Source organism: Gasterosteus aculeatus, chromosome 9 (assembly GCF_964276395.1).
Source record: "Gasterosteus aculeatus chromosome 9, fGasAcu3.hap1.1, whole genome shotgun sequence".
Classification (NCBI taxonomy): Eukaryota; Metazoa; Chordata; class Actinopteri; order Perciformes; family Gasterosteidae; genus Gasterosteus; species Gasterosteus aculeatus.
The window spans coordinates 6,471,969-6,495,804 of NC_135696.1; the positions used below are offsets into that span (position 1 = coordinate 6,471,969).

At 45.0% G+C, this 23,836-nt stretch overlaps 4 protein-coding genes across 5 annotated transcripts; 1 reads left to right on the plus strand and 3 right to left on the minus strand.

Moving 5' to 3' along the window:
* Positions 1-48: 48 nt before the first annotated feature.
* Positions 49-8,223, minus strand: slc25a23a (solute carrier family 25 member 23a). Of its 2 annotated transcripts, XM_040185845.2 has the most exons (12): positions 7,872-8,223; positions 6,814-7,066; positions 4,751-4,874; positions 4,518-4,605; positions 3,612-3,723; positions 3,267-3,425; positions 3,026-3,178; positions 2,828-2,941; positions 2,582-2,749; positions 2,369-2,516; positions 1,549-1,731; positions 49-1,088 (listed from the first exon to the last, which is right to left on the minus strand). In XM_040185845.2, the coding sequence occupies exons 2-12, from the start codon at positions 7,042-7,044 to the stop codon at positions 1,078-1,080; spliced, it is 1,491 nt and encodes a 496-aa protein (XP_040041779.2). In that variant the 5' UTR covers positions 7,045-7,066; positions 7,872-8,223; the 3' UTR covers positions 49-1,077. The 2 variants fall into 2 exon arrangements, with proteins under 2 accessions (XP_040041779.2, XP_040041778.2); XM_040185844.2 differs by lacking the exon at positions 49-1,088 and having other exon boundaries at positions 1,281-1,731.
* Positions 8,224-8,239: 16 nt separating this feature from the next.
* Positions 8,240-10,986, plus strand: LOC120824838 (regulator of G-protein signaling 5). Its single transcript, XM_040185936.2, has 5 exons — positions 8,240-9,292; positions 9,443-9,499; positions 9,591-9,643; positions 10,294-10,457; positions 10,554-10,986. The coding sequence occupies exons 1-5, from the start codon at positions 9,249-9,251 to the stop codon at positions 10,719-10,721; spliced, it is 486 nt and encodes a 161-aa protein (XP_040041870.2). The 5' UTR covers positions 8,240-9,248; the 3' UTR covers positions 10,722-10,986.
* A 357-nt stretch (positions 10,987-11,343) lies between these two features.
* On the minus strand, positions 11,344-12,829 carry c9h19orf53 (chromosome 9 C19orf53 homolog). The gene is made up of 3 exons (XM_040185941.2): positions 12,655-12,829; positions 11,981-12,036; positions 11,344-11,854 (listed from the first exon to the last, which is right to left on the minus strand). Exons 1-3 carry the CDS (start codon positions 12,743-12,745, stop codon positions 11,705-11,707), a joined length of 297 nt encoding a protein of 98 aa, XP_040041875.2. The 5' UTR covers positions 12,746-12,829; the 3' UTR covers positions 11,344-11,704.
* Positions 12,830-15,878: 3,049 nt separating this feature from the next.
* mri1 (methylthioribose-1-phosphate isomerase 1) lies at positions 15,879-23,491 on the minus strand. Its single transcript, XM_040185883.2, has 6 exons — positions 22,574-23,491; positions 21,488-21,711; positions 19,640-19,809; positions 19,377-19,553; positions 19,036-19,260; positions 15,879-17,156 (listed from the first exon to the last, which is right to left on the minus strand). Exons 1-6 carry the CDS (start codon positions 22,703-22,705, stop codon positions 17,023-17,025), a joined length of 1,062 nt encoding a protein of 353 aa, XP_040041817.1. The 5' UTR covers positions 22,706-23,491; the 3' UTR covers positions 15,879-17,022.
* Between the last annotated feature and the right edge of the window lie 345 nt (positions 23,492-23,836).

Genomic DNA, 23,836 nt, shown 5'->3' on the forward strand with positions numbered 1-23,836 from the left:
TTGGGAAATCAAACATGCACTCCTACGAATAAATACAAAGACAGCAGATACATTACCTGAGTCACTGCGTTGTGTTTTTAATAACAGCAAAAATGATATGCGTCCCTGCAAGGAAAGTTAGTATCAAAAGTCAACATGATTCACTTAAATAAGCCATTTGTCCTTCCATCCAAATCCAATTACATATCTGATACTAGTAAATTATTTGGAAAAGACTCACCAAAAAAATGTCATCAATTTGTTGAGAAACTGTGGGGTCAAACTTAATGTACTTTTTTACATTATAGTTGCATTTTATTGTATAATTATTATTGATATGCACAACCAAAGCTACTCAGGGAACCCATATTGAATGTGACAGCAGCTAGGAATAGGAGGTTTTAATAAGGACACATTGGTAACTATTAGTGCAGAAAAGGGATGGTGATGTCTACAGAAAGTTACCACGACCCAACATTTCAGTTCTTCAAGAAAAAAACAACGCAACGAAATGTATTTAACAAAAGCAACTCCATGCATGCACTTCTTTGCACATTTCATAATAGATACAGACCCATAAAAATGTTCATATTTATGAATTCTCTTTTGTTATTGTTATGAAATGATATGGACATCACAAACACTTTATCTTAGTGTTGAACCTGCATATTGTGCACACGTACTTTCTGAAAATCTATGTGGACCTGGACCCCGTATTGTGTTTCAAGCATTTATAAAACATCTGCATTTGGCTAGAGAAGTAACTACGAATCCCCTATGCTTCTTGATATGGCTTTGGTGGTTCCACTCCTGGGAAAAATATAGTCCTTCCGTGTTCTTTTTTCAAAAGCAATCCTCACAGGAAAGACAAGATTGACGGCATCCCTTTCTGTTTTCACAATTCTGTGTTTCAGTCGTCATTTGAGAGGTAAGAGCAGAATATTTTGTTATTTTACAATTATTTCTGTAGTTCAGTATTTGTAACATTTGTTTAAGACGTCGGAACTCTGCAACTCCACCACAGTGCAGCAACTTCAGGTTCCCCTCACGTACAAAACAGGAAGTTGCATCAGTCCTCCCATTAATCCTGTATCTTCTCTATATACCACCTAGAAGACAAAAATAATGCTGTAGGAATGTAACGTGGCCTCCTTTACCTCTTTGTTGTCAGGCAAGTTCATGCAGGTCCTCATCTATACAAGTCAATGCAGCAGCAGGAGGCGGGAGGATTAGCTTTCACACACCTGCATGCACTGCAATGCATTATATCACACAGGTAAGTTCATCACAGCAACTGCAGGTTCAGGTGAGGTCCTCCAAACGTGAGGCGTAACAACATTTTATTTAGTGGTGATCTGTTTTTTAACTTTTCCTGCAATGTTTTTTTTTTCTCATTCTATCATCATCCTGAACACTCCTGACCAGTGATCACAGGACAACAACTTGTATCCACGGTTAAGGCCTGTGTCTACATGCATTGCCAAAGGATCTCTACGTGCTCGTAGTTGAAATCCATCCCAAACCGTCAAGCCTTTTTCTACGCCTTCTTCTCCCCCCCGCCCCTCCTACCCTCAATGTCCACTCCCAGGACTATCCTTGTGTATTCATAGACGACGTAGGACACGCTGACAGCAGGAATGACTTTCAGCAGGTTGGGGGAAATTCCTCTATAAAGTCCGGCCACACCCTCCTGCGTCACGATGCTGCGGAGCGAGGCCAACATGGAGGGTTTAGGGGCTCCCTTCACTGAAGCTGAGGGGAGAGGAACAGATGAGCAACATTGTGGTGTGGCGCCCCATGTGACCCTGATGAAGTCTACCTGACCTCAGTACGTCTGTTTGCTGTTGATTCTAATTAAGTTTGTATTACGAATTTCAGGGATCATCATGTAGGTTTTGCTCTTGGTTTCTAAAGCATATCAGGCAAAGACCTTGGAAACAGTAACTGGTCAAGAACATATTTACCCAAGGTGCACTTACCTTTAACCACGTCTTGCAAAGTCTAAATACAGTGCATATCTACAATACACTAAATGTCAGTCAGTAAGATAAAATGTTGAAGTGAATACAAAACAGTGGCTCACAAGGAGGTATGAAGTCAATCTAGTGTGGAAGTTATTCCTTAGCAATAGTCAAAAGAAAGCTGTGGTCTTTTTTAATTTGCTTAATCTTTGGTAGGGTCTTTAATTCATGGTCTTACAGTGTTATGCAGTGTTGCACAATTGGCATGCTCATTTGTACACGAAGATAGCTGCCAAATTAAAAGAAAACACATGAATGGATTGCCCTCATTGTGTGAAACAATTATGACGGCGTAAAAAAGACTCAACAGTCAAGCTGTAATTTGCTCCTATCTTTATCTTTGGTAGTATGACCACGGTTATCCTGACCTTGTGCCTGCATTCGAGTGCGGATCAGTGCCAGCGGGTAACTCGCCAGCTGTCCACAAGTGCTAGAAACGGCACCACAGCCGACCAGCACCATGACGCCTGGGTCAGCTAAACCTCTGTTCCTGCTCAGCCAGGTGAACTTCAGAGTCTGTGGAATAGAGGGCGTGAGAGGGAGGAAAACACTAAGGAGATGCGCTTTTACGTCTCTCTGACCTCGTAGACGGCCAGGTCGATGCCGGCGTAAGGGACGATACTGAGCAGGTTGGGTACATAGCCTTTGTAGAAGGCTGCGATACCTTCCCTCTGGAGGATCTGTTTGGCGCAGACTGCTATTCCTGAGTACTGCCCGGTTTTCCCAAGTGTGAGACGGGTCTTCAGCACCTGTGTGGAGGAGGATTTAATTTCACTGAAGGTGTATTATGAATGATATATTTTATGTAGCCATTACCCTGATATTACCTCCATTGGGTAGATGGCGGTCTGAGCTGTAGCTCCAGCCAAAGAGCCGGCAACAAACCTCTCATGAACCCGCAGATTTCTTGTCTCGTTATTGCTACGCATCACATTCTTGATCTAGAAGTTACAGAGCAAAGGAAAACTATGAAGTGAAACTGAATTTGAGAGCGTCGTAATCACAAACAAATGACCGTAATCTACCTTTTCATAAGCCGTAAACTTGATAGCAGTTTCCGGGGCAATTTTAAGCACGTTGATTCCATTGCCTCTCCACAGCGACCGCAGTCCTCCTTCTTTCAGCATGTACCGAAAACTGCTCAGCACATTTCCTTTGAAATCAGCGAAACCATGAACCTGTAGAAACAGAGTCAGGGAGGTTCATCTCAAAGCCGCAACACTTTCACGTGTGAACGATCTGAGAGACGACATCATGCTGACTGACCTGTCGGAAGACTTTGAGGCGGTCTAGTGGGGCGGTCCCAGTGCGAGACACAGATCCAGCGAAGGCTCCGGCCATCAGCTGCCGCCACACATAGCCAGACTTCTTCTCCTCCTCGGTAAAATCATCAGGGACTGTCAGCTGCTCGCCTATATCCAACATCTACTGAACCCGTGGTGTAGTGAATGGGGAGCGGACATTATGGATTCAAAAGGGGAGAGAGCCAGAGAGAAAAGATTTGGAACAAAAGAGGCGTCATTTGCGGCAACTCAAACTGTCGTTCAGTGTTCCACTGTAGACGACAGGAAGAACCGCGAATAATGGGAGTCTATTTTCTTGTCTACTCACCATTGAACGTTTCCAGTAGCGCGCCACGTCCTCTATGTTTGTGAGAGGCTTGAACAGGAAGAAGTCCCGCCACTCATTCCAGTCAATAGTCATGGTACCGTCTTTGTCCATCCTGAGGGACCAACACATGAACAAGTAACGCAATTTGAATTTACAAACAAATGTACCCTGTCTATTGCCCGAAGTTGGCTGGGATAGACTCCAGCCCCCCCGCGACCCTGTGTGCAGGATAAGCGGTTTGACAATGGATGGATGGATGGATGGATGCTGCTTTCCAAACACTAAAGTAAAATGCAACACTCACATATGACAAATATTGAGCTCTAAGAAAATGCAGTTCAGCATTCAGGTACGATGTGTAGAAAGTTGTGAAAAACCTGCTTTCAGCAACAAAACATAAGGAACAGAAATACGGAATATGTTGTTCGGTGGAGTGGCTAATTATGCCATTACTTCAACGGGAGGAGGAATGGACTGGAACTTGCATTACAAGGGTTGAAAGGATCATTTATGTAACCAAGTACTTTTTACATTTCAAAAGAGTGCAATATTGATGGATCATTTCAGGATGCACACTCACAGATCAGCTTTAGGAAGAAGTGGAACTGGTTGTTTTCTATTGTGTCAGCAAAATGATTGAATAGTGCTTTGGTTTTTGGTGTGACTGTCCACCGCTCTGAAGCTCACAAACTGTGTTTCTCAACTTAAGCAAACACTTTACCATGACTGTTCATTTAAAGAAGTTTCTCAACTACAACGCAAGCCACTGAAGCTTAAATTACAAACCAGACTTTTTAATATTGGCAGTAATGTGCATGCATTTCCAGAGTTGGGATCTTATAAATTGTGGATTTTCTCACTTGTATATTTATATGTATAATTAGATATCAACTTCTATTAGCGAACCTTTGCAGAATCCTGGTGGCATCCTCGAGGCTAACCTCCACACCAATGGTGTGGAGAGAATGCTGGATCTCTGCTGCATCGATCTGGCCTGCAAACATCCACCAGTCGCACACAGTGAGAGAGAGAGAGAGAGAAGTCAGTGCATGGCAGAGATAGTTCTCTAGATATGGACGTTTTGAAGTAATAACGCCAACGATAATGATTCACGCTGTAAACTGTTGGCTGCTACGGACCGTCATTGTTCTTGTCCAGGCTTCTAAACATGAGTTTGAGGTCTTTTTCATGGGCGCCAAGAAACTGGGTGAACTCTTGAAAGTCCAGTACTCCATCGTGGTTGGTGTCCCCGGCCTCCACGATCTGAAAATAGAGCCAGGTCAATGACAAAGCATTTGGGAGGTGTTTGGTCAGGGCCTAAATACTTAAAGGTCAGCCAGATGGTTGTAAAGACAAGTGCAAAACAGCTTTAAAAAAAGCTTCATATGGCAATGTTTCCCTGGTCAGAGAACTTATCGGCCCTTTTTATTTAAAAGCATCAACACCAGTATCATCATATTTTGTTGTCTGATTTTTGCAAACACAGTCTGTGATTAAGTTTGTTTAGTTCATCAGCGCAAATACAACAGAGGTGACCTTTACTGCTGCGAAGCTTGATCAAGATTGCCATCCATGTTTATAGTCTTGAAATACTCCTCCATCTGTTGGACAAATAATGCTACATCATGCAGTGCAGACGAGGAATGACCTACATTAACTCTTTTGTTATTTTAATTAATTTCTCTGTTGAACTTCACAAATCATTATAATTTACTCTCATTGAACACGCAGTTCGTAGCTCTGCATTTTCTATTTTTTGCAGAATGTTTTTGAAGGTCTCGCTAGTTAAATTAAGTGTAAAAGTGCTAAAAATGTTCACAAGGGATTCGCTGGGCCTAGCTAAATATACTGCAATGTAGTCTCTAACAAAGTGTAGATCAATGGTTTCCTAACCTTATAGGTGTATGAACCCCGGAGGCAAAGCTACGTCTATTTGTGGCCCCACATCACCAGTTGCATAAGTGTACTGGTCCGTTCGACCAGTGTGAAGATTTACCAAAAATGTTCAAATTATTTTTTTACAGAAAATAGGGATTAAAGGAGCTAATTGAATTCAGGTAACGTTGAATGGCAAACATTTTATATTACACAATTATTTAAATAAAAACAGGAGAAAGGCAAAATATGTGAAAAGATCAAGTGTAGGGCCTCTAGAAAGGTTATCGTTCTCATTTTACCATGTCCTGTTCCTTGTACTAAAATAGACATCGTGCTGCCCTTCACATGCACTCGCATGCACGTCCACACACATAAAATGGAGGAGAGTCCAATAACCCCCAATGTGGCTGTGTGAAGATGTTTATGTCCCCACAACATGAGCAATACATCCACATTCACTCAACAAAAACGCACACAGAAGATGTGACAGTGACTCTTCTTGAAGACCCTTCGCACACCTTCTGCCTGCAAAAACAAACAGTCAACGACAGACGGACGGGAGAGAGACAGACGGTTTGTGTTCACAATAAAGTTCTGCTGTTGATGTCTTTGCCGTCTGTTGTTGCACAAACAAATACGTCAAGTCAGAACAACCAAGTGGGCTCCGCGCACAGAACTAGAGATGAACACGGAGTGCTTCTCCGCCAGGTGTGTCTGCAACCGTCACTGCTGCATTCTACATTCATGCTTAGATTAAAAATGAAATAAAGTCGTCAGTGGAGTGCAGTATCAGAGTCGTGAGAAAGTATGAATTACTGCAAGCGCATGAGGTCTTTGAGTACGCAGCCATATATGAGCACCAGAGATGATGTGTAGGTTGGTGCTGCAGCAGGCGAGACCGGCCGTGGCCAGAGGGTCCACACATGCAGTCTCACTCACATATGCCAAAGAAACGACCCATCTCATTATTTCATGGTGGCAATAATAATAATAATAATAATAATAATTATACCCCTAACTGCTCCCTGGGCCAAATGTAAAAAAACAAATGTAAGTCGCTTTGGATAAAAGCGTCAGCTAAATGACATGTGATGAGTCACTTATTGATTGACGGATGGAGATATTGTGACAAATGACCCCCATTGAACACGCCTGAGTCCTCTTCATCTCCACTGACCCGGAGTATTTTGTTCCTGGGGAGTCATTTAAACGCTTTGATACAAACTGTGTTAGTTACATAATGTAATACCCACATCACACATACATGCCTCTCCAGGGACAAACAGGTGTGTGTGTGTGTGATACAGGTGTCCCGCTGTCCTACCTTCTCCAGGGAGGCTCTTGAAAGGCCTCTCCCCGCCAGCCCTGTCCGCAGTTCGATGATGTCAATGTGTCCATCTTTGTTGAGGTCCAGCTGGTCAAACAGCTCAGCCCAGCGCTTCTGCCTCTCCGGGTCCGGAACGCGGGCCTGGCTGTCCCGGCTGTCCCGGCTGTCCTGGCTGTCCCGGCTGTCCTGGCAGTGTGCCGAGGGGAACCAGGTCCAAGGGGGTCTCATAGTTGGTGCCAGTCAGAGTAGGCTGGTGGGATACAGCGGCATCAGCTCGTTCACCACAGATTGACAGAGAGCAGTCCTCACACCAACAAGACTACAAATATTTACTTGCACCAAACCTGGCGCATAAATTGCCCACAATGCAGCTTGACAACCAACCTCAGTTGGAGATTGAGGTGAGTTATGCAACTGTTGGATAATGTAGCCTCCAGCCTAATACATCCAAAGGGGGATGACGAAATTAACAAGCAGATCTCACGTCAATTCGATTACTCCATATAAAACCATATTTATCTGTATTTCTGGGTATGCCCATTTATATAAAACAAAGAATAAAGTTCCCTGGTTGAACGGACCACAGCCAGCAGAGAAATGTAACGGGTGATAAGGGGTCACATGGCTTTGATTTAATGGGTCATAAACCAAGACCACCAAGACTGGTTTACAATGATTATTCCGTCTTTTCCTGGAATTCTGTCCAACAACATCGAGCTTAAAGATTCCACATGCTGTCAGTTTGCATCTTGTATCGTCACCCACTCCCCTACATCTTGTTTTGACACATTTTTCGCAGCCACTGTTTTTCATTGAGACGTTTTCCAACTAGTAAATTCATTTTTTATAAGGTCTTGGGTGGTGAAACGTTGCAGCGGAGCGACGATTTACATTCGGGTTATAAATAATGTGCAGCTCGCGCAGATCGACGCACGTCGATGCGAAGAACACGCGCCGTTTAGCTTCCACGTGAATGGGAAGCGCGTTTCACTGGATCCTCGCGCCGTGTTGGTCCAATGAACAAAACCCACGGTACCATTTTGTGACCGACTCACTGTGTGTGTGTCTCCAAGCCTCGGCCCATGGCGGGGTGCGGGGGTGGGGATGTGGGGGGGGGGGGGCGTCCGGAGTCAGGACCCGAGGGGACCCGGCGCGTCCTGCGGGTGCGTTTGGAGCAGTTCGGAGCGGCGGATCCGACACCGAGCGAGCAGCTCCCTCCGGATTCAAATCGGCGCGTCCACCGATCGCCTCGTCTTGGAAGATCTCCGAGCGAGAAGCAGGAAGCGAGAGGAACGCAGCCTCCTCCCCCGCGGGGGGGAAGCCTGCTGACGGCCGTCAGATCGGGTGTGACGGGCCGGACGGCAGCACGCGGGCGTCACTGGCTGCTCACTGCTGGTCAATGTCTTCAGACACTTTGCTCATCATCGACTCGCAGTACTTTCCCTGTATTTTTATCTCCTCTCGGTATTTGTTATTTATAACACCCATAAATAAACACACATCTGGGTCCTACCTACTATGAAAATATTAAAACTTCATTAGTTGACCGTGAAAACAAAATAAACACGTGTAACATTTTTTGAAGGTCAAATGTCAAAGCGATGGACAGACAAGTAAGACACATTTCTGAGTGGCGGACGGCTTCAAGTTAAAGAACATATGCTAACATGCTACTGAGAGGCCTTTACGTGCTTTTTATCAATTGCTTGTATAGTGAACAAAAGCAACATTAATGAGCTCGGAGGCATTGTAGGGATTTGGACGTACACCCCTTAAAATAAACTATTTTATATTCTTTAAATGATATTAGATTATGTGTGGGTACTGTAGATCTATAGATAATTAACTGCAGAGCCACAGTTACAGCTCAGAACAAATGAGAAAAAGTTGGTGAAGATTTAGTGGTATTGTTATTGCACAGGTGGTGCATTCAATGACCTTGTTGGGTGTTTTGCCTCATTTGGCTCCGCATCCTTCAACATTTAACACTCACATCCACATCCCACGGTCCTCTGACTCTCCAGAGATGAGTGATGTGGTCAGGCCACCTGCTCCCCTCTCACCACCTCATCCTCTTGGGATAAACACTCCAAAAGTCCATTCGGTTTTGTCCAGGACTGACCTTTTAAGACAGGTACTGAGGCATGACCACACACACGGTGGACGTCCCCTGGTTTTATTTCCATCTCCCGTTGAAAGGCCGGCATTGTCAGTGAGCACGTACGCCAGCTCTCTCATTTGCTCCCGTCTCTACACCTGCTGGTCCCAGGGGACAGATTGACAGATAAGATGTAGGTGAACTGTATATAAGAGCAGCACACTGTAGTTTGGGAAGCTGATGGATAATCTCTGACTAAAGTTGTCTCCTGTGATCAACTACTGCTCAGGCTGTTCATTTTAGCTTTGCAGGTTTACTCAAACTACGCAACCCAATGTGTAAAGGGCTTTCCTCCCTGCCTTCATCATGCTTGGAGAAGTAAGTATGCATTACATTATTACATTACCTCACATGTCTTTGAGCTGACGCTTTTATCCAAAGTGACTTACATTTCCTGTGAATAAGTGATTCCTCGATTGCAGTTTGTGTTATTATTGTTTTAATTATTATGCTATCTGCGTGTTTCAGGGCAAAAGAGATGCGGGTGAAGTTAAGCCATCTGGCTGAAACTCACCACAAGCAAAAGTAAACCTACTCGAACTCGAATTGGATCCACTTAACTGCTAAAAGTTACCATTGTGAAGCTGAACGTTGACCATTTCTGTCTCTCTCTCAGGGTTCAGGATGGAAAAGCTCTTCAGGACCTGGAAACTCTGCTGAACAGCAAAGGTAAAAATCTTTTTTTTAAATTTGATTTTACCAGCGCTTTTAATGCAAGTTCTTTGTTTCCTTGAGGCATACAATAGTTATGTTTTAGGTCAGAATGAATCCATTTATCTGCTCCAGCTTCAGGACCCTGGTACTGTGCATCCTGGCTCACTGGCTCTCAAACAGCACAGAGCCAGCGTTGATCTTATTAGTAAAACGCGCTTCTCTGACAAGTCGAAATTTCCACAGTGAAAAAAAGAGCCCAATACTTGTTTTCAGAACGTCTTTTGTGTGCGATGCCAAAGAGTAACACGGCGTTAAGCGTGCGCAGCAGGTACTTCAGTACTTATGTCCGTGTTCATTCGACACTAATCCTCAGGAGCGTCATGTCGACTTCCACAAGTCTAATAATTAAGGGAGTGAATGTTGCTGTGGTTAGTGTTACAATAGAGAAGCGATGAAACAAATGTTAGTACTGGATGAACTGAACACTGTGCATTTTTAGAAAATGAAATAGCATATTGTTCTTCTTGCAAATAAAAGGTTGACTTGATATACAATAAAAACACGAGCACTGCTACATTCTGTACACCGGGTTGAATACATCCGCTCATTGGCGAACCATCTTTTCCCCCCCGTCTGGCTCCCTTTCGTTTCTCTCCACCTCCCAGGCGGTCGGCAGGCGTTTCGGGACTTCCTGCGCTCGGAGTTCAGTGAGGAGAACCTTGAGTTCTGGCTGGCCTGTGAGGACTACAGGGTCGCTTCCCTAAACCTGCAGAAGACCAAGTCAAGCAGCATCTACAGCCAGTTCATCAACCCCGATGCTCCACGGGAGGTTCGTGTAAAGGATTTGCGATGTGACGTGTGATAAAGAGACAACTTTTTTTCTGAAAATCCTGTTCCCCCCCCCCCCCCCCCCCCCCCCACTCAGGTCAACTTGGACGCCGAGACCCGAGAGGCTCTGTTGAGCGTGACGGACTTTCCGTGTGCCGACACATTCAACGACGCTCAGCAGAGAATCTACAACCTCATGGCCAAAGACTCCTTCCCGAGGTTCCTGCGCTCCCCTCAGTGCATGGAGGCCATCAAAGCTTTCTGAACACACTGTTCGGCACTACAGACCTGCTTTAGAAATAGGTGCTGATGAATATGTTCTACTTTTCATGTTGGTAGTTTACCCAGTAGCCAGTTTTGTGATGGTTTTCCATATGGAAGTACTGTCCTTGTGCATGCTGTTGTGAAGTTTTCCCATAGAAACCTCAATAGGAAGCTTGTGTATAGATGTAACTACATTGCACCAGCGGACTGCATAAGCTACATGTGACAGCCAAGCAGGATTTAAATAAATACCTCATAAAAGGCAACTTGTGTGCTACTTGATTGACATAAGTACTTTTTTTATTCATATTGTACGCTCTATTCTTTCATATTGATGTGGGCCAAACTTGCTCTCTGCTGCTAAAATTTCAAACTTCAGGAGACGGTTTTTGTTCAAGACAACTTGCAGCAGCGAGCTGCTTCGACTTGACTTGAGATCAAAGCAAACACCGGGTGGACTGACGCATCACCATGGTAACACACAGCGTGCTTCCTGCTCACACTGCCCGAGTTACGATCGGGTTTGTACACTAAAGTGGAAACAGACATTTCTACAAAAGAAGTTTAATAACAGCCGTCTGTGGCTTGTGGGGGAGTTTGAATAATCGGACGAATTCCCATTATTTGAGTTTTATAATGAAATAACCTGTTTTAATCAACGGCTTTACAACAACAACAAAACAAGCAAACAAATTACAACTTGTGAGAGTCAATAAAGATGTCCAGTGCCCTCTATTAGAGGTTTATGCCAGTCTATTCTTTCCAGAATGTTTGTCTCAATCTATACATTTCTATACATATACATGATTGAAACTGAAGAAGTCTTCTGACTATTCCAGCCTCAAATCCGCTGAAACGTCGGGGATTGAAAACAGCACCGGAACGCAACCTGAATATGACTCACAGGAACAATTGCTGTTCACGGAAGCCGCGAGTAAGCCCTCCGGGTTTAGCCCGCTCATCCTCGGGTCGGTTTATCCAGCACTACTTGGAGCTGGTTCCCGGATGGGCTGCTCCTTCTGGGTTGCCTCTCCCCTCGGCTCCTTTGACCACGCTCAGCGGCTTGTGGAGGCATAAGCTCGCCTTGTGGGTGACGTCCTGCTCAATCTTGTTCCTGATGGCCACCTCTAAACCCTTAAGAGGAAAGCGGTCATGTGTGATTACGATAATCGCTCAGACTCACTGACGCACTTACTGGGAGATGCTTATGCGAAAGTGAGAGAGACAAAAATTGACGCATCTTGTTGAACGTGTCCTCACCTTCTTCAGTTTCTGTTGCTCAACAACTTGAGCCTTCTTGGGAGCGATGGTCCTCGCTTCACGAAAAGAAAAACATCGGTTATCCAATTTGAAAATATGATTGCCAGCAGTTTAACAATTAGACTAATGAAAGATAAAAGAAGTGTCACCATATACTGACAACAGTTATTGCTATTAGATGTACCTGCGCTGCCAACTAACGTACCTGTAGTTACGGCAATACCTTGTTTTCCTAAACAGAGCCATGAAAGCCTGTAATAAATAACGTTATAATACTTCTCACCGCACTCACGGTTGCAGTTAATAACATTACTGTTAAAAAACACAATTGTACATAATATAGCAAACAAATGAAGTGACGTCGGAGTTATTTTGACTATGAATGTAACGTTAAACGGAGTCACTTTACGTTAATTCAACTAACGTAAAACGGTTACGTTGCCTGCGTCACAGCTCACGTGGCTTAAAGGTCTTTAGCTTAATCCGTCGCTGAGCTTAACAACAAATACAGTATTTTGAAGCAAGGAGCACAAACGTTATCGAGTCATGTCCTAGTTATTACATTGTAAATATTCAAACACCGGTGGCTTTGGTAACGCGTTTCAATGCGGGTCACGTCAGTTTTCTCGCCCTTTTGGACATTCAATGAGAAGGAAACGAGGTTAGCATCATACCTCCTTTCTTCAGTCCTTTCGGTTTGTTTTGTTGGTGTTTTTTGGTGGATCCCGGCCGCTGAGCTTTAAACTTCTTGGTGCCTTGAGCCATTTTTCCTACCCAGAAATAACGAGGCGGCTCTTGCTCTTCGTGGTTATAAATGGCGGTCGTCTTCCCTCGTTGTCTCACGGCCGCCACCTGCAGGCGCGTCGGCGTCACACACACACAACTCCTTTCTCTGCGGTTTCACGCTTTTTACTTTATTGATGTCAAAGAGAAATCTCATCATTCATGACCGCACTTTACAGCATTGTATTCATGTACATATATATTTTTAAAAATCCAGTTCGGAACCATTTCCACATTAAATAAATTAAGCCAGATAAAGTGACAACAAGGGCGGCACGGTGGCGTGGTGGTTAGCACTGTCGCCTCACAGCAAGAAGGTCCTGGGTTCGATTGGCCTTTCTGTGTGGAGTCTGCATGTTCTCCCCGTGTCTGCGTGGGTTCTCTCCGGGTTCTCCGGCTTCCTCCCACAGTCCAAAGACATGCTCTGGGGATCAGGTTAATTGGGGACTTTAAATTGCCCATAGTTGTGTGAATGTGAGTGTGAATGGTTGTGTGTCTCTGTGTTGCCCTGCGATTGGCTGGCGGCTGGCGACCAATCCAGGGTGTACCCTGTCTATCGCCCGAAGTTGGCTGGGATGGACTACAGCCCCCCCGCGACCCTGTGTGCAGGATAAGCGGTCTGACAATGGATGGATGGAAAGTGACAACAATGGCATACCTGCACTTAAAGAGGCCATCTGAACAACACTCCTTCCATGGTAACTGCAGGCCATACTAATCATTGAGAATAATACACACACACCTGCTTTGATGAAATAAATCCAAGTGAAAAGTGCGTGACAAGCAGCACCCAATTTTGGCACCTTTGATAGGCGTGTGTTTGGTGTCCTGAGTTTGGTGGAAAATCTTTTAAACAGAGTACTATATTACTGCTGCTTCAAAAGCATGGTTTTAAAAACAGGGTAATGCAGAAATAATTCAGCAGCAACCCAATACTTCGCATCGACCTAAATCTAGGCTACTCCTGCAGACTAAAAGCATCGCCCACACGTGATTTGTCACTTTGGGTTCAAGATACAAACATTAGTGAGATGGGGACATTTCCTCCAGATTCTTTTTCCTACCATCTGTCAATCTGCTTTGCTGCAGCCCGGCATGTTAAGTGCATCTGTTCATGCATTTCAGTGTTTGAGGTAGTGTGTATGGTTGAGGAGGCCTCCCCAGTGTGGTGTACTTAATGGCCTAGTTACTAGGAATCACAATGTCATAAAATCAAATAAAAACACAGCCAAACAGTTATGATCATGATGTACGGACAAACAAAAATATCATACCTCTTAAAGATTATGAAAGAGAGACCCGGCGGGTCTGACAGCCACAAAGTTGCTACATACACCTGGAACATTGTCTAAAGTTTCCACCCGAAAAAGTGATGTCTTTAACTGTACAAAAGAAATAATAGTCCAATGCACAAGTGTCTATTATGCCTTTGTATGACTTAACAGCATCTCTGTGAGTAGAGCTTTGATGGGTGGACAGAGGACTAAGAGGGGGAAGAGGGAAAGCAAAGAAGGAAATAAGCTTATCTTACAGCAAGGGCGATTAGAATATGGACACTGCAATTAGTATTGACTAAGCTTTTTTTAAATGGTCACTGGACACTGGAACTCAGTGTCCTGTAAAGTAGCGTATTTGTCACTTGTTAAAAATAATTAAGGAAGTCCACAAGGGCAGTGTTTGAGGTCAGGGCGGCTATGTTGCCAAATCTCTGACCAAGCTCTCCGATATCTGTGGACTTGTGATGGTCCGGCCACACAACATCAACCGGGGCAAAGGAAGGACCGAGGGGCTACATGCTCCCATCACCTTATATTGATGGTGCACCGCTAAGGCAGTGGGCAGTGTGGGCCCCCCTCCCAGTGTGGCCCTGTGACATTCAGTGCAGCAGGTAGGTGCGTCCTATACAGAGCAACATGTTTAAAGACATTTCAGGAGGATCCTTTGGGAATAAACAAATGCCGTCCCTAACCACGAGACAAAAGTGCAGTAACTCAGTCATAGGCCGTATACAATAATGGTCTACCGGTTACGGTTAAATATGAGGGCAACGTTAGGCTTTAGAACAAGTTACTGCAATGTGAGCCTGATAAGGTAAGGCTGCATTTTTGCTTTGAAGTAGCGTAAGCATGTAAATTACTAGTTACTACTCCAATTTCTGTTAATTTAACTGACTTGTTTTTCTACCATCTTCAGGACATAGAAGAGTTAAACCAGTCTGTCTGGAGGAAAACAGATTACCATTTACCGATTAATTCAAACAGTCAAAACACATTCTGAACAGGTGACAGTCTCTGAAATCTAAAGCAAGTGAATTTGATGTGAATATTACATTCGGTGTGTGTGTGTGTGTGTGTGTGTGTTGCAGAGCTCTCTGCACACCGATATGCAGAGTGGATAAAAACTCATCATCGTAAAGGAATAGTTCACCTCAAAATAAAGACATGTTTTTCCCAAACACCGGCATAATGTCTCTGTGAATTGCACTTTCTGGCCACTGGTAGGCAGCTCAACAAGGTTTAAACACAACATTAACATATTACCACCTATAAAGTTAAGGCATTTGTGTTCGGTTTCTTAATTTAATACATCTTGTGGAAACAGCCACATACTTCATTTTCAGTAATATTCATAAACAATCGGCTGACATAAACCCATTTATTACAGTTAATCAATCTCTCATCTGGTCTCCACCAACTCCTGAGGAGAATGAAAACTAGGAAGCTCCTCACTACGTCTGTCAGTTGTTTGGTGCTAAACAGGTAAAGCGGCTTTAGCACAACGTTTCATGAGATTAAGAAGTTGAGGTTTGCAGTGAGAGGGAGTCGAAACAGTAAAGTTAAAGACCAAAGATGAATTAAAAGAAGCCAAAACGTGAAACATATAGAGCTTAATAATACATGTTGTTCTGAATCCAACCTAGTTAAACACACCCTCAGTGGCAAGCACAGCGCTTCTACCTACATCAAGATGTTTAGTTGAAATTTGATTGCTATATTGTTTTTTTTTCCTCGGCTGTCTTAAATAACTTGATAAGCCTCAAGCTAGTATTTGTTGTGGACAAACATTAGTTAAGTCTCGACTGACATGCAAGTGAGCAGATGACCAAACATTTTGATTTTGGTGTGAACTATTCATTTAATGGTGATGCCTGTTTTACACAAATACAACAGCAAAACAGACCTCTGAGATTACAGCAAAAGCTGTTATGGCAAAAAATTACACAACCCCCCCCCCCAACCCACACCCCACCTTACAGAGCATCCGGTGCAAAATGAGAACTATATCTGTATGGCGCCTAAATAGTTATGGCTACATATATATATATATACACACACAAGTACATTATGGGAATACAGGTGTGTTATGATACAGAACAACTGGGAGTAGCAAATTACAAACAAGGAAGGAGTTTTAAATACAGTCATGTATTTTTCATAAGCTTCAACCGATTTACGAGGTCAATTCAAAATTTTGCTGCACGGGGTAAAAAGTTAGAGCAAAATACCATTAATTATGTCACTAAGATCAGTTTGTGAAAACGTATTTAGGAGCTAAAAATTTGGATAATTTTTCTAAAAAAGATTCTAGGCAGAACAAAATAAATGAAATGTTAATATAACATTTTTATGTCCAATTTAATTCTCAAACAACCACATTTTTGGTTAAAATAGCAGTACCTTTCACTAGCAGGGGTTAAATTTTCTACATATGTACACACTGCCGGCGAGAATATGTATATTTACAAGTGGGTAGGAGCATTTCAGAAACCACAGCTAATGAAAAGCCACTACTCTGAAATTAAAGAAACAGATTTGGGATTGTATTAGTTTGTACTAAAAATGACCTCATAATATTTTTTTTTTGCCAAATTGAATTTCTGTGGTTGACTTTGTCAATCAGGTGGTGCAGAAGCCACTTATAAAAATAAAGGGATGGCAAGAAGAATGAAAGGTGAAATGGTGAGATCACAGAAAAAAAGAGGGACAAAAAAACTCCCTGCAGTGAATGTATGCGTGTGTGTGTGTGTGTGTGTGTGTGTGTGTGTGTGTGTGTGTGTGTGAGAGAGAGACAGGCTGAAGAACATTTCTCCTTCTGTGTGCACCACTGACATGTAACAGTGACGGTGCTTTGACCAAAACTAAACCACAACAATGATGGTGTGTGTGTGCATGTGCGTGTGTGTGAAATGAGAGTGTCTTTCAGTGCGCGGCGTTAAGGTGCAGTGGTGCACACGGACCAGCTGGTGGCGCTGAGCGGCTCTACAGGGCGGTGAGGCGGCCGGTGAGCGCTGCCTGCAGCTCAGAGGGGAGGAAGACTCCCAGCTCTGTGATGATGCCCCCCGTGATGAGCTGGTGAGGGGTCACGTCGAACGCCGGGTTCCACACCTCGATACCTGCGGGAAACGGTCAGGAGTGACTGGCGTGGTTACAGATCAGTGGTACCCACAGACCGCCGCTGCAGCTACACAAAGGACCTACAGTCCGTTTTGTTCAGGCAGGTTCCCAAATGAGTGACTTCAGCTCTGTTCGCATAGGAACCACCGCACCGTTCTTTACGAAAGGAAAGGAGATCATTCCGTCCCACGATTCCTTGTGGCGGCAATATTTAAATTTTGATTTTCACAAACATGAGTCTCCTGATCACAAGGTAACTCAGTGAATTCCCTAAACACCGCGGTTGTCTTCCCCTGACTCCTCATGAATTCTCCTAACCATCTTCCAGAGGTTAAGGGAAAGCGGTTAGGCGGTCATTTTTGGGACTAGTCCAACCCAGCCTACGACTTCTTTCAGCCATTTATATTTTCTTTGAGGTATCTCAGGTAACCATTTATCTTGTTTTTTTTCTAGCAAGTTCAACAGCTATCTGTTACTTAAGGCTATTTAAATGTTTTATCCATTTTTATGCATCCAATTTTTATTTATTACATGTTTGAACGCAGTTATTTTAGCCATTTATTATAATCAACCATTATGTAATTTAGCTAATTCAATTGGATCAAAATGACATTCCTTATTTCAGGCCTTTGCAACACTGGCAACACTTGTTAACGCTTTAATTAAGTGGGGATCTGTCTAAATAACTCAGTCAGTTTTATAAATTCCTTTTTAAAGTGCCATGTACAAGCTTGTGAGACGAGAGAGGGAAACGTAATGTTCAAGCACCCATCCTCCTCTCCTCCGTGGGACACTGGGCTCATTAAAGGTGTTCTTTAATTACTGTGTTGCCACCGAGCATCTCTCTGCTCTGGCAATTAGGGATCAAATGAGTCAATTCAGCGATAGCAAACTAAACTAAACTAACTATGTGCACACATGAAGGCCCGATCCCAACCTCCACACTCCTGACGCTGAGGCGCACTCCTGCAAAGTCTGAGGGTTTCGTTGTGACCCACCGTCAAATAGCCAAATGTTTAATGTTCTGGCAGAAATTCTAAGCCCTTTAGGTGTGCATTTCTGCACACTTTGCCCAAGGGAATTACCCACTAATTCCTGTCAATACAACTGAATTAAAACGTATTCAAGTCATTGTAATATATTTTGACATAATCAAGTAAATCGATTATTTGAAACTACCTATCAGATAAGGAAAGAGCCTAAGACATTCAAAACAGGACGCTAAAAGTTAAAAAGAAATTAAAAAGAAATACCTACAATTAGTATTTCTTTTACATTGATTTTTTTTGCCTTTGCTTTTTGGCTCTACCTGTTTATTGCAGGGGGGACAGCATACAGGCGTAATGTGAGTTAGCGTCCCCATAGCATACAATGCGAGCTAACTGTTGATGAGCATGTTACAACGGAGCTCGCTCCAGATCAACGTACCACTTAAGACAGCATGCGGCAGACTAACATTATGATACGAGGTACTCGTATCGAGGTCTGTCTGTCTGTCTCTGCAATTACGTTACTCAAGGAGTGGACAATCGTAGACGTTGTGGTTGGTCAACTGGGCTGACAGGGTTCAATTCAGTTGAACTCAGTTGTATAAATTCCTTTTACCCACAATTCATAGTATTACAATATTAGAAACTGTGGCCAGGGAAATACTTTGAGACGCTGACTACGAACTGTTCTTAAGTCATACCTCGTGCATCGTAAATTTCCTGACAAACCAATAAAGAAAGTCACCCAAAACATCAAAAGTTTTCGTGAACAACGTTAGATAGTATATGAGAAGTGTTGCTTCTATGTGCAGCCTCTTTATCTCCGATACCAACACTGCAGGTGACCTAAATCCTTCCCCCCGCTGTACAAAACCCAGGTACGTCTTACCTGGGGCAGCAATGGGGACTCCGTTTATACTGGTCAGCTCCTCAGAGGGACGCACTTCGATGATGATGTCCCTGCCGCTCTCCAGGCTCAGGTCGCACGATGTGCTGGGCGCGGCCACATAGAAGGGAATCCCATGGTGCTTTGCAGCGATGGCCAGCTGGTACGTGCCCACCTTGTTGGCCGTGTCGCCGTTAGCGACCACCCTGTCTGCACCGACCACCACAGCTGGGAGGGAGAATACGATGCAAAGAAGGTCGGTGCTAATAAAAGAGGGAAGTCTGGAACAAGAGACCAGACATCGCAATAACTTAAAAAATAACATAAAGAAAGAAAACACACACCTGTGATGTCCATTTCTCTCATGGTGAGGGCGGCCATGCTGTCTGTGATAAGCGTGGCGGGGATTCCCTCGGCCACAGCCTCATAAGCGGTCAGTCTGGACCCCTGGTTGTACGGCCTCGTCTCCGTGCAGTAGACGCGCTTCAGCCTGCTCAGCGCGTGGAGGCTTCGCACCACACCTACGCACAGACACAGTCCTTATTACAGTTTTGGTGCCATAAAGATGGCGGCACCTCTCTTCTCACACCAGCGGCTCCAGGCTTACCGAGAGCGGTCCCGTATCCAGCCGTGGCCAGCGAGCCGGTGTTGCAGTGTGTGAGGATGGTCACAGAGGCCCTCGGAACGCCAGACAGGATGTGCTGGGCGCCATAGTTACCGATCTTCCTGTTGTCATTGACGTCACGCTCCAGCATGTCTTCGATCCAGGCAATTACACTGCGGGAGGGAGGCCAGAAGAGAACTGAGAGGAGGCTCCATCTGCCACCGTGGACCTAATGTGTCCATCAATTCCGCAGCTACAATATGTCTAAACGTTTCTGTTTGTCCCAACCACGGATTCTCTGTGAGACTTTTGTCTAATTAGCTTTTTTTAACCTCGTCGTCCCGCATAAATGTTTTTTTTTAATCGATTTTCTTACTACTTTGGAGCCACCTGGTTAACAAAGTGTGCAACCCAACGCCGAGCAAGTTTCAAGACCCACGCGTCCGCGCTACGTCTACACTCTGCACAGCTCCAAGCGTCACTCTCCAGCATCCTAATGACATACGAAGCAATGCATTCTCTGGTAAACTGCCTGTGGTACAGTACGGCTCCAGAGGGAAACATTCTCAGTGCCGTTAACAGGACCCGCATCTCTGCTGTGCTGCGTTAAGCTCCACAGATTCACCACTCAGCAGCACATCTTCTGCTTAAGACGAGAGGAAGTTCAGAGTGGTTTCAATCCCCAAAGCATCGATCCAACTTGGAGGGATGAGGGCAGCTAGTGGTGGAGATTGCTGCTCTCCCCCACATTTAACAATTGGTATACAGCTCTGCGTGGAAGTTATTTGAATCTTTTGTCATGTGATCCAAAATGAGGGACTGTTGTGGGGTAGAGTTGCCTGCCCGCTGTTCAGTTACTCATTTCAGAAACACCAGCTTTCATAACGACACCGACGGAGCAACTGCATCGAATGTGGGTTGGTGAGATCGGTCTCCGAGCCTGCGTTTATCCAGCCTGCAGAATCAGCTGAGCGCCCCACACACACACACACACACACACAACACTATCTATGATTAAAACATGACTGCCACGGAATCTCTGTCTAAACTTCATAAACGTTCGGCTCGTCTTCCGTTTGGCCTAAATGTGTCGCTCTAATCTACAGTCCTGTTGAGCAAATGAATACTGCAAAAACAACATTATTCAAGGTGGACTCTTCACCCAACAGTCGCCACTGACATAGTGTGCACTTTGTAATTTACCCATTTATGTGATCTGATAACTTTTGTTGTTGTAAAAAAAAAAACGCAGCTTGGAATTGGTGCCTCAGCGGCTAACTTGTGCACAAGAAAGGCACAATCTCCGATCATTTTAATTCACAGAGTAGGTTTTATATGCCAAGTAACCCATATATGCTCAGTGCTGATGAAGTGACCATCGACCTCCTTTTTTTACCTTTTTGAAATTCAAGGAATTGGGTGACAATTGTGTAATTTTCATAAAATACAGGCATTTAGCAAACATGGTCTGCATGTTTACTAGCCAACATTATTCATCCTCCCTGCTGAGCACCACCAGTACATCAGTGGAAATGGAAAAGTAGGACGGCTGAGAAGTTAATAAATTAATTTGTGCTCTAAACAAGGACTCATTTACAGACATGGGGGGTTAGGCCCAAAATGAGCGTTTGTGGCAAACATGGTTCCATGAATGTCCTCATTTTATTCACCCCTGACAAAGTCGGGGGTTGATAAAAAAAAAAAAAAATTAGTTAAATACAATACAATTCTAAAACAAGGATGGTGATTTTAAGTGGTGATGTGAAGTATTTAAACCCGTCCTTTAATCGAAGGGCCACAAACCAACCACAACACGCGGCGTGCAGCGAGATCTCCCTCTAACCAGCCCACCTTTCTCTGAGCTGCTCAGAGTTCTTCTCCATGCTCTCGTTCTCGGCAAACTCCATCAGCTCGCGGGCGGCGCGGCCCATGTTGACGGCCGTGGGACGGGCTGAAGTCAGATGACACAGAGACTCTCTGATGAAGGTCACGGGGTCGTCACCCCCGGCACCTGCCCGCAACTCCACAGCGAGGCTGAGGCAACCGACAATGGCGATGGCCGGGGCGCCGCGGACCTGGAGGAGGAAGAGGAAAGCTAGCATCACATGGGGCGAGTCTTCGTCTTTGGTCTCTGTGCAAACTTCCAGCAGACGTCTCTCCCTGTTTCAGTGAGGATTTATGATCTCTCTCCTCTACAGAGTTGTAAGTGGTTGATCAATGAGCCAAAATGAAATCATCGGTCTTGATGTCTCACTCTCTCTCTGACATTAGACTCCGTTATTACCATGACATCACCCCGTCTGCCTATGGAACATTCCTTCACGTAGCTGCCGCCTGTGTGTGAAACCCAGGGGGACAAAAGAGTGAAGATCTGCTCGGCCCTGATAAGTGAAACTATGAAAACGTCCCCAGCTGTTGGGCGCTTGAACATCATTCAACTATCAGCATCCCTCCCGTCTACCCGTCTTTATGGGTGGAGGGAGAAATGAGCTGGGGGCGCCGAACGGGAACAAAAAACCCTGGCAAAGGTCATTAATAATTCATCAATAATTTCTCCCAAAGAGATAAGAGGGAGGGGGCATATGGAATTCCACGGGTGGGTGACCGTGTGCAGATGCCTAGTTTGTCGCACTTGCACATGATAATGTGAAGGCTGTGCATAAAGGACGGTTGTGGGGTGGGGAAGAGAAGAGTGCTGCAGGTGCATCCAAAACAAAAATACAGGCCAACAGCAGCGGGAGCACGGCGGACAGCGTCTGGCAACACAAAAAGACCCAATAAAAAAGAAAAAAGAAATAACATGCACGACGGCTATAAATGCACAAGCAGTGGGGACGGGGGGGGGGCGGCGGCTGGCAAGTGGGAGAGAGGGGAATAGGGGAGGGGGGAGGAGGGGGGGGTGGCGAGTGAGAGAAAGGAGAGAAAGGGGCTCCGTACCTTCATGCACTTGATGGCCTCGAAGGCGTCCTGCACCGAGCGCAGCTCCTCGTACGCGGTCTGGTGAGGCAGCAGCAGCTGGTTGAGGATCTGCAGAGACCCCGCGCGGTAGCGGATCGCTTCCAGCGTCATGACCGAGAGGAACGAGGCGGGATAGCGGCAGAAATATCACGGGTGGACCGGTTGCGCGCACACGCACTCTCACTCACTCACTCACTCGTCGCACACCGCTCCCCCCTCTCTCTCTCTCTCTCTCTCTCTCGCTTTCTCTTCCTCTCTGAGCGGGTACGCGTTGAAGGGACCGCGGCCTGGCGGTCGGTAGTCCCGGTAGCCGTCGCAAGGAGGAGAAGGAAAGCGTGGCGGCAGGAGGCGGGGGAGGAGGAGGAGGAAGGGGGAGGTGGCAGGCGGGTGGGACGGTGTACAGACAGGAGAGGGTCTGCCGTGTTGGACGGGAGGACGGGCGGGGAGAAGGAGTGAGAGAAGGGCTGGGAACCTTCACACACACTGACAGAGGAGCAGGGACGCGGAACCACGTGCTCGGCCGAGCAGGAAGCCCTCGCCGCCGTGGCCACGCCCACCAAGACTCCCCCCCCCCTCGTGTTCCTGTGCACCATCCCCCTCTCCTTTCTCCCTTTGTCAGGGGGGACGCTCACATTCAAACGCGCTATTAGCATAACACCAAATCCCGAGCCCCCCTCCACCCCCCCAAAAAAGCATTGTCTGTAAGACGATACGCATGATTTCGCTTCCATTTTAATTAATATATAGATTTATTTATTTTTAGATTTATAGATATAATATATTTTAGACACTTACTACCTGTCACAAACCTCAGCGTCTGGGGAAATAAATAGTATTCATTATTACAAAACCAACCAATATTGTTTCCTTATAAAACCCACTAAGGAGAAAAGTGTTTGACCCTTTGTCACAAACTGCTTACATATGCGATGGTGAAGACGCAAAACATCACACCAAACAAGTCAGTATTTTACATTGAATATGTACACAGTCTAATCAAAAATGACCTCCAGTTGCAGTAGTTTGTTTCTCCTGGATCTTCATGATTGGAACATTTGTACAAACGTTTTGGGGAACTGGGTGACACGCTGTATTAAAAGTACTGTAAACACTAATCACACTTGCCAGAGTCGAGATCAATAACCCAGTTTTACTGAATTTTCCCCAGTAGACTTCAGAAACATGTAATCACTCCCAATATATCCTCCTCCAATTATAAAATAGAAGTTGTCAGGCTGATGA

What these genes read in the sequence shown, in the direction of transcription:
- slc25a23a (XM_040185844.2), bottom strand. Translation starts at nt 7,044, where the DNA reads ATGAGACCCCCTTGGACCTGGTTCCCCTCGGCACACTGCCAGGACAGC. An exon ending in GCCTCAAAGTCTTCCGACAG is followed by an intron (nt 3,179 to 3,266) that starts GTCAGTCAGCAT and finishes CTGTTTCTACAG; the next exon opens with GTTCATGGTTTCGCTGATTT. An exon ending in CACTCGAATGCAGGCACAAG is followed by an intron (nt 1,732 to 2,368) that starts GTCAGGATAACC and finishes CTCTCCCCTCAG; the next exon opens with CTTCAGTGAAGGGAGCCCCT.
- LOC120824838 (XM_040185936.2), top strand. Translation starts at nt 9,249, where the DNA reads ATGTGTAAAGGGCTTTCCTCCCTGCCTTCATCATGCTTGGAGAA. An exon ending in CCTTCATCATGCTTGGAGAA is followed by an intron (nt 9,293 to 9,442) that starts GTAAGTATGCAT and finishes TGCGTGTTTCAG; the next exon opens with GGCAAAAGAGATGCGGGTGA. An exon ending in AACTCTGCTGAACAGCAAAG is followed by an intron (nt 9,644 to 10,293) that starts GTAAAAATCTTT and finishes TCCACCTCCCAG; the next exon opens with GCGGTCGGCAGGCGTTTCGG.
- c9h19orf53 (XM_040185941.2), bottom strand. Translation starts at nt 12,745, where the DNA reads ATGGCTCAAGGCACCAAGAAGTTTAAAGCTCAGCGGCCGGGATCCACC. An exon ending in GAAAGGACTGAAGAAAGGAG is followed by an intron (nt 12,037 to 12,654) that starts GTATGATGCTAA and finishes CTTTTCGTGAAG; the next exon opens with CGAGGACCATCGCTCCCAAG. An exon ending in AGCAACAGAAACTGAAGAAG is followed by an intron (nt 11,855 to 11,980) that starts GTGAGGACACGT and finishes TTTCCTCTTAAG; the next exon opens with GGTTTAGAGGTGGCCATCAG.
- mri1 (XM_040185883.2), bottom strand. Translation starts at nt 22,705, where the DNA reads ATGACGCTGGAAGCGATCCGCTACCGCGCGGGGTCTCTGCAGATCCTC. An exon ending in TCTGAGCAGCTCAGAGAAAG is followed by an intron (nt 19,810 to 21,487) that starts GTGGGCTGGTTA and finishes TCCCTCCCGCAG; the next exon opens with TGTAATTGCCTGGATCGAAG. An exon ending in GAGAGAAATGGACATCACAG is followed by an intron (nt 19,261 to 19,376) that starts GTGTGTGTTTTC and finishes TCTCCCTCCCAG; the next exon opens with CTGTGGTGGTCGGTGCAGAC.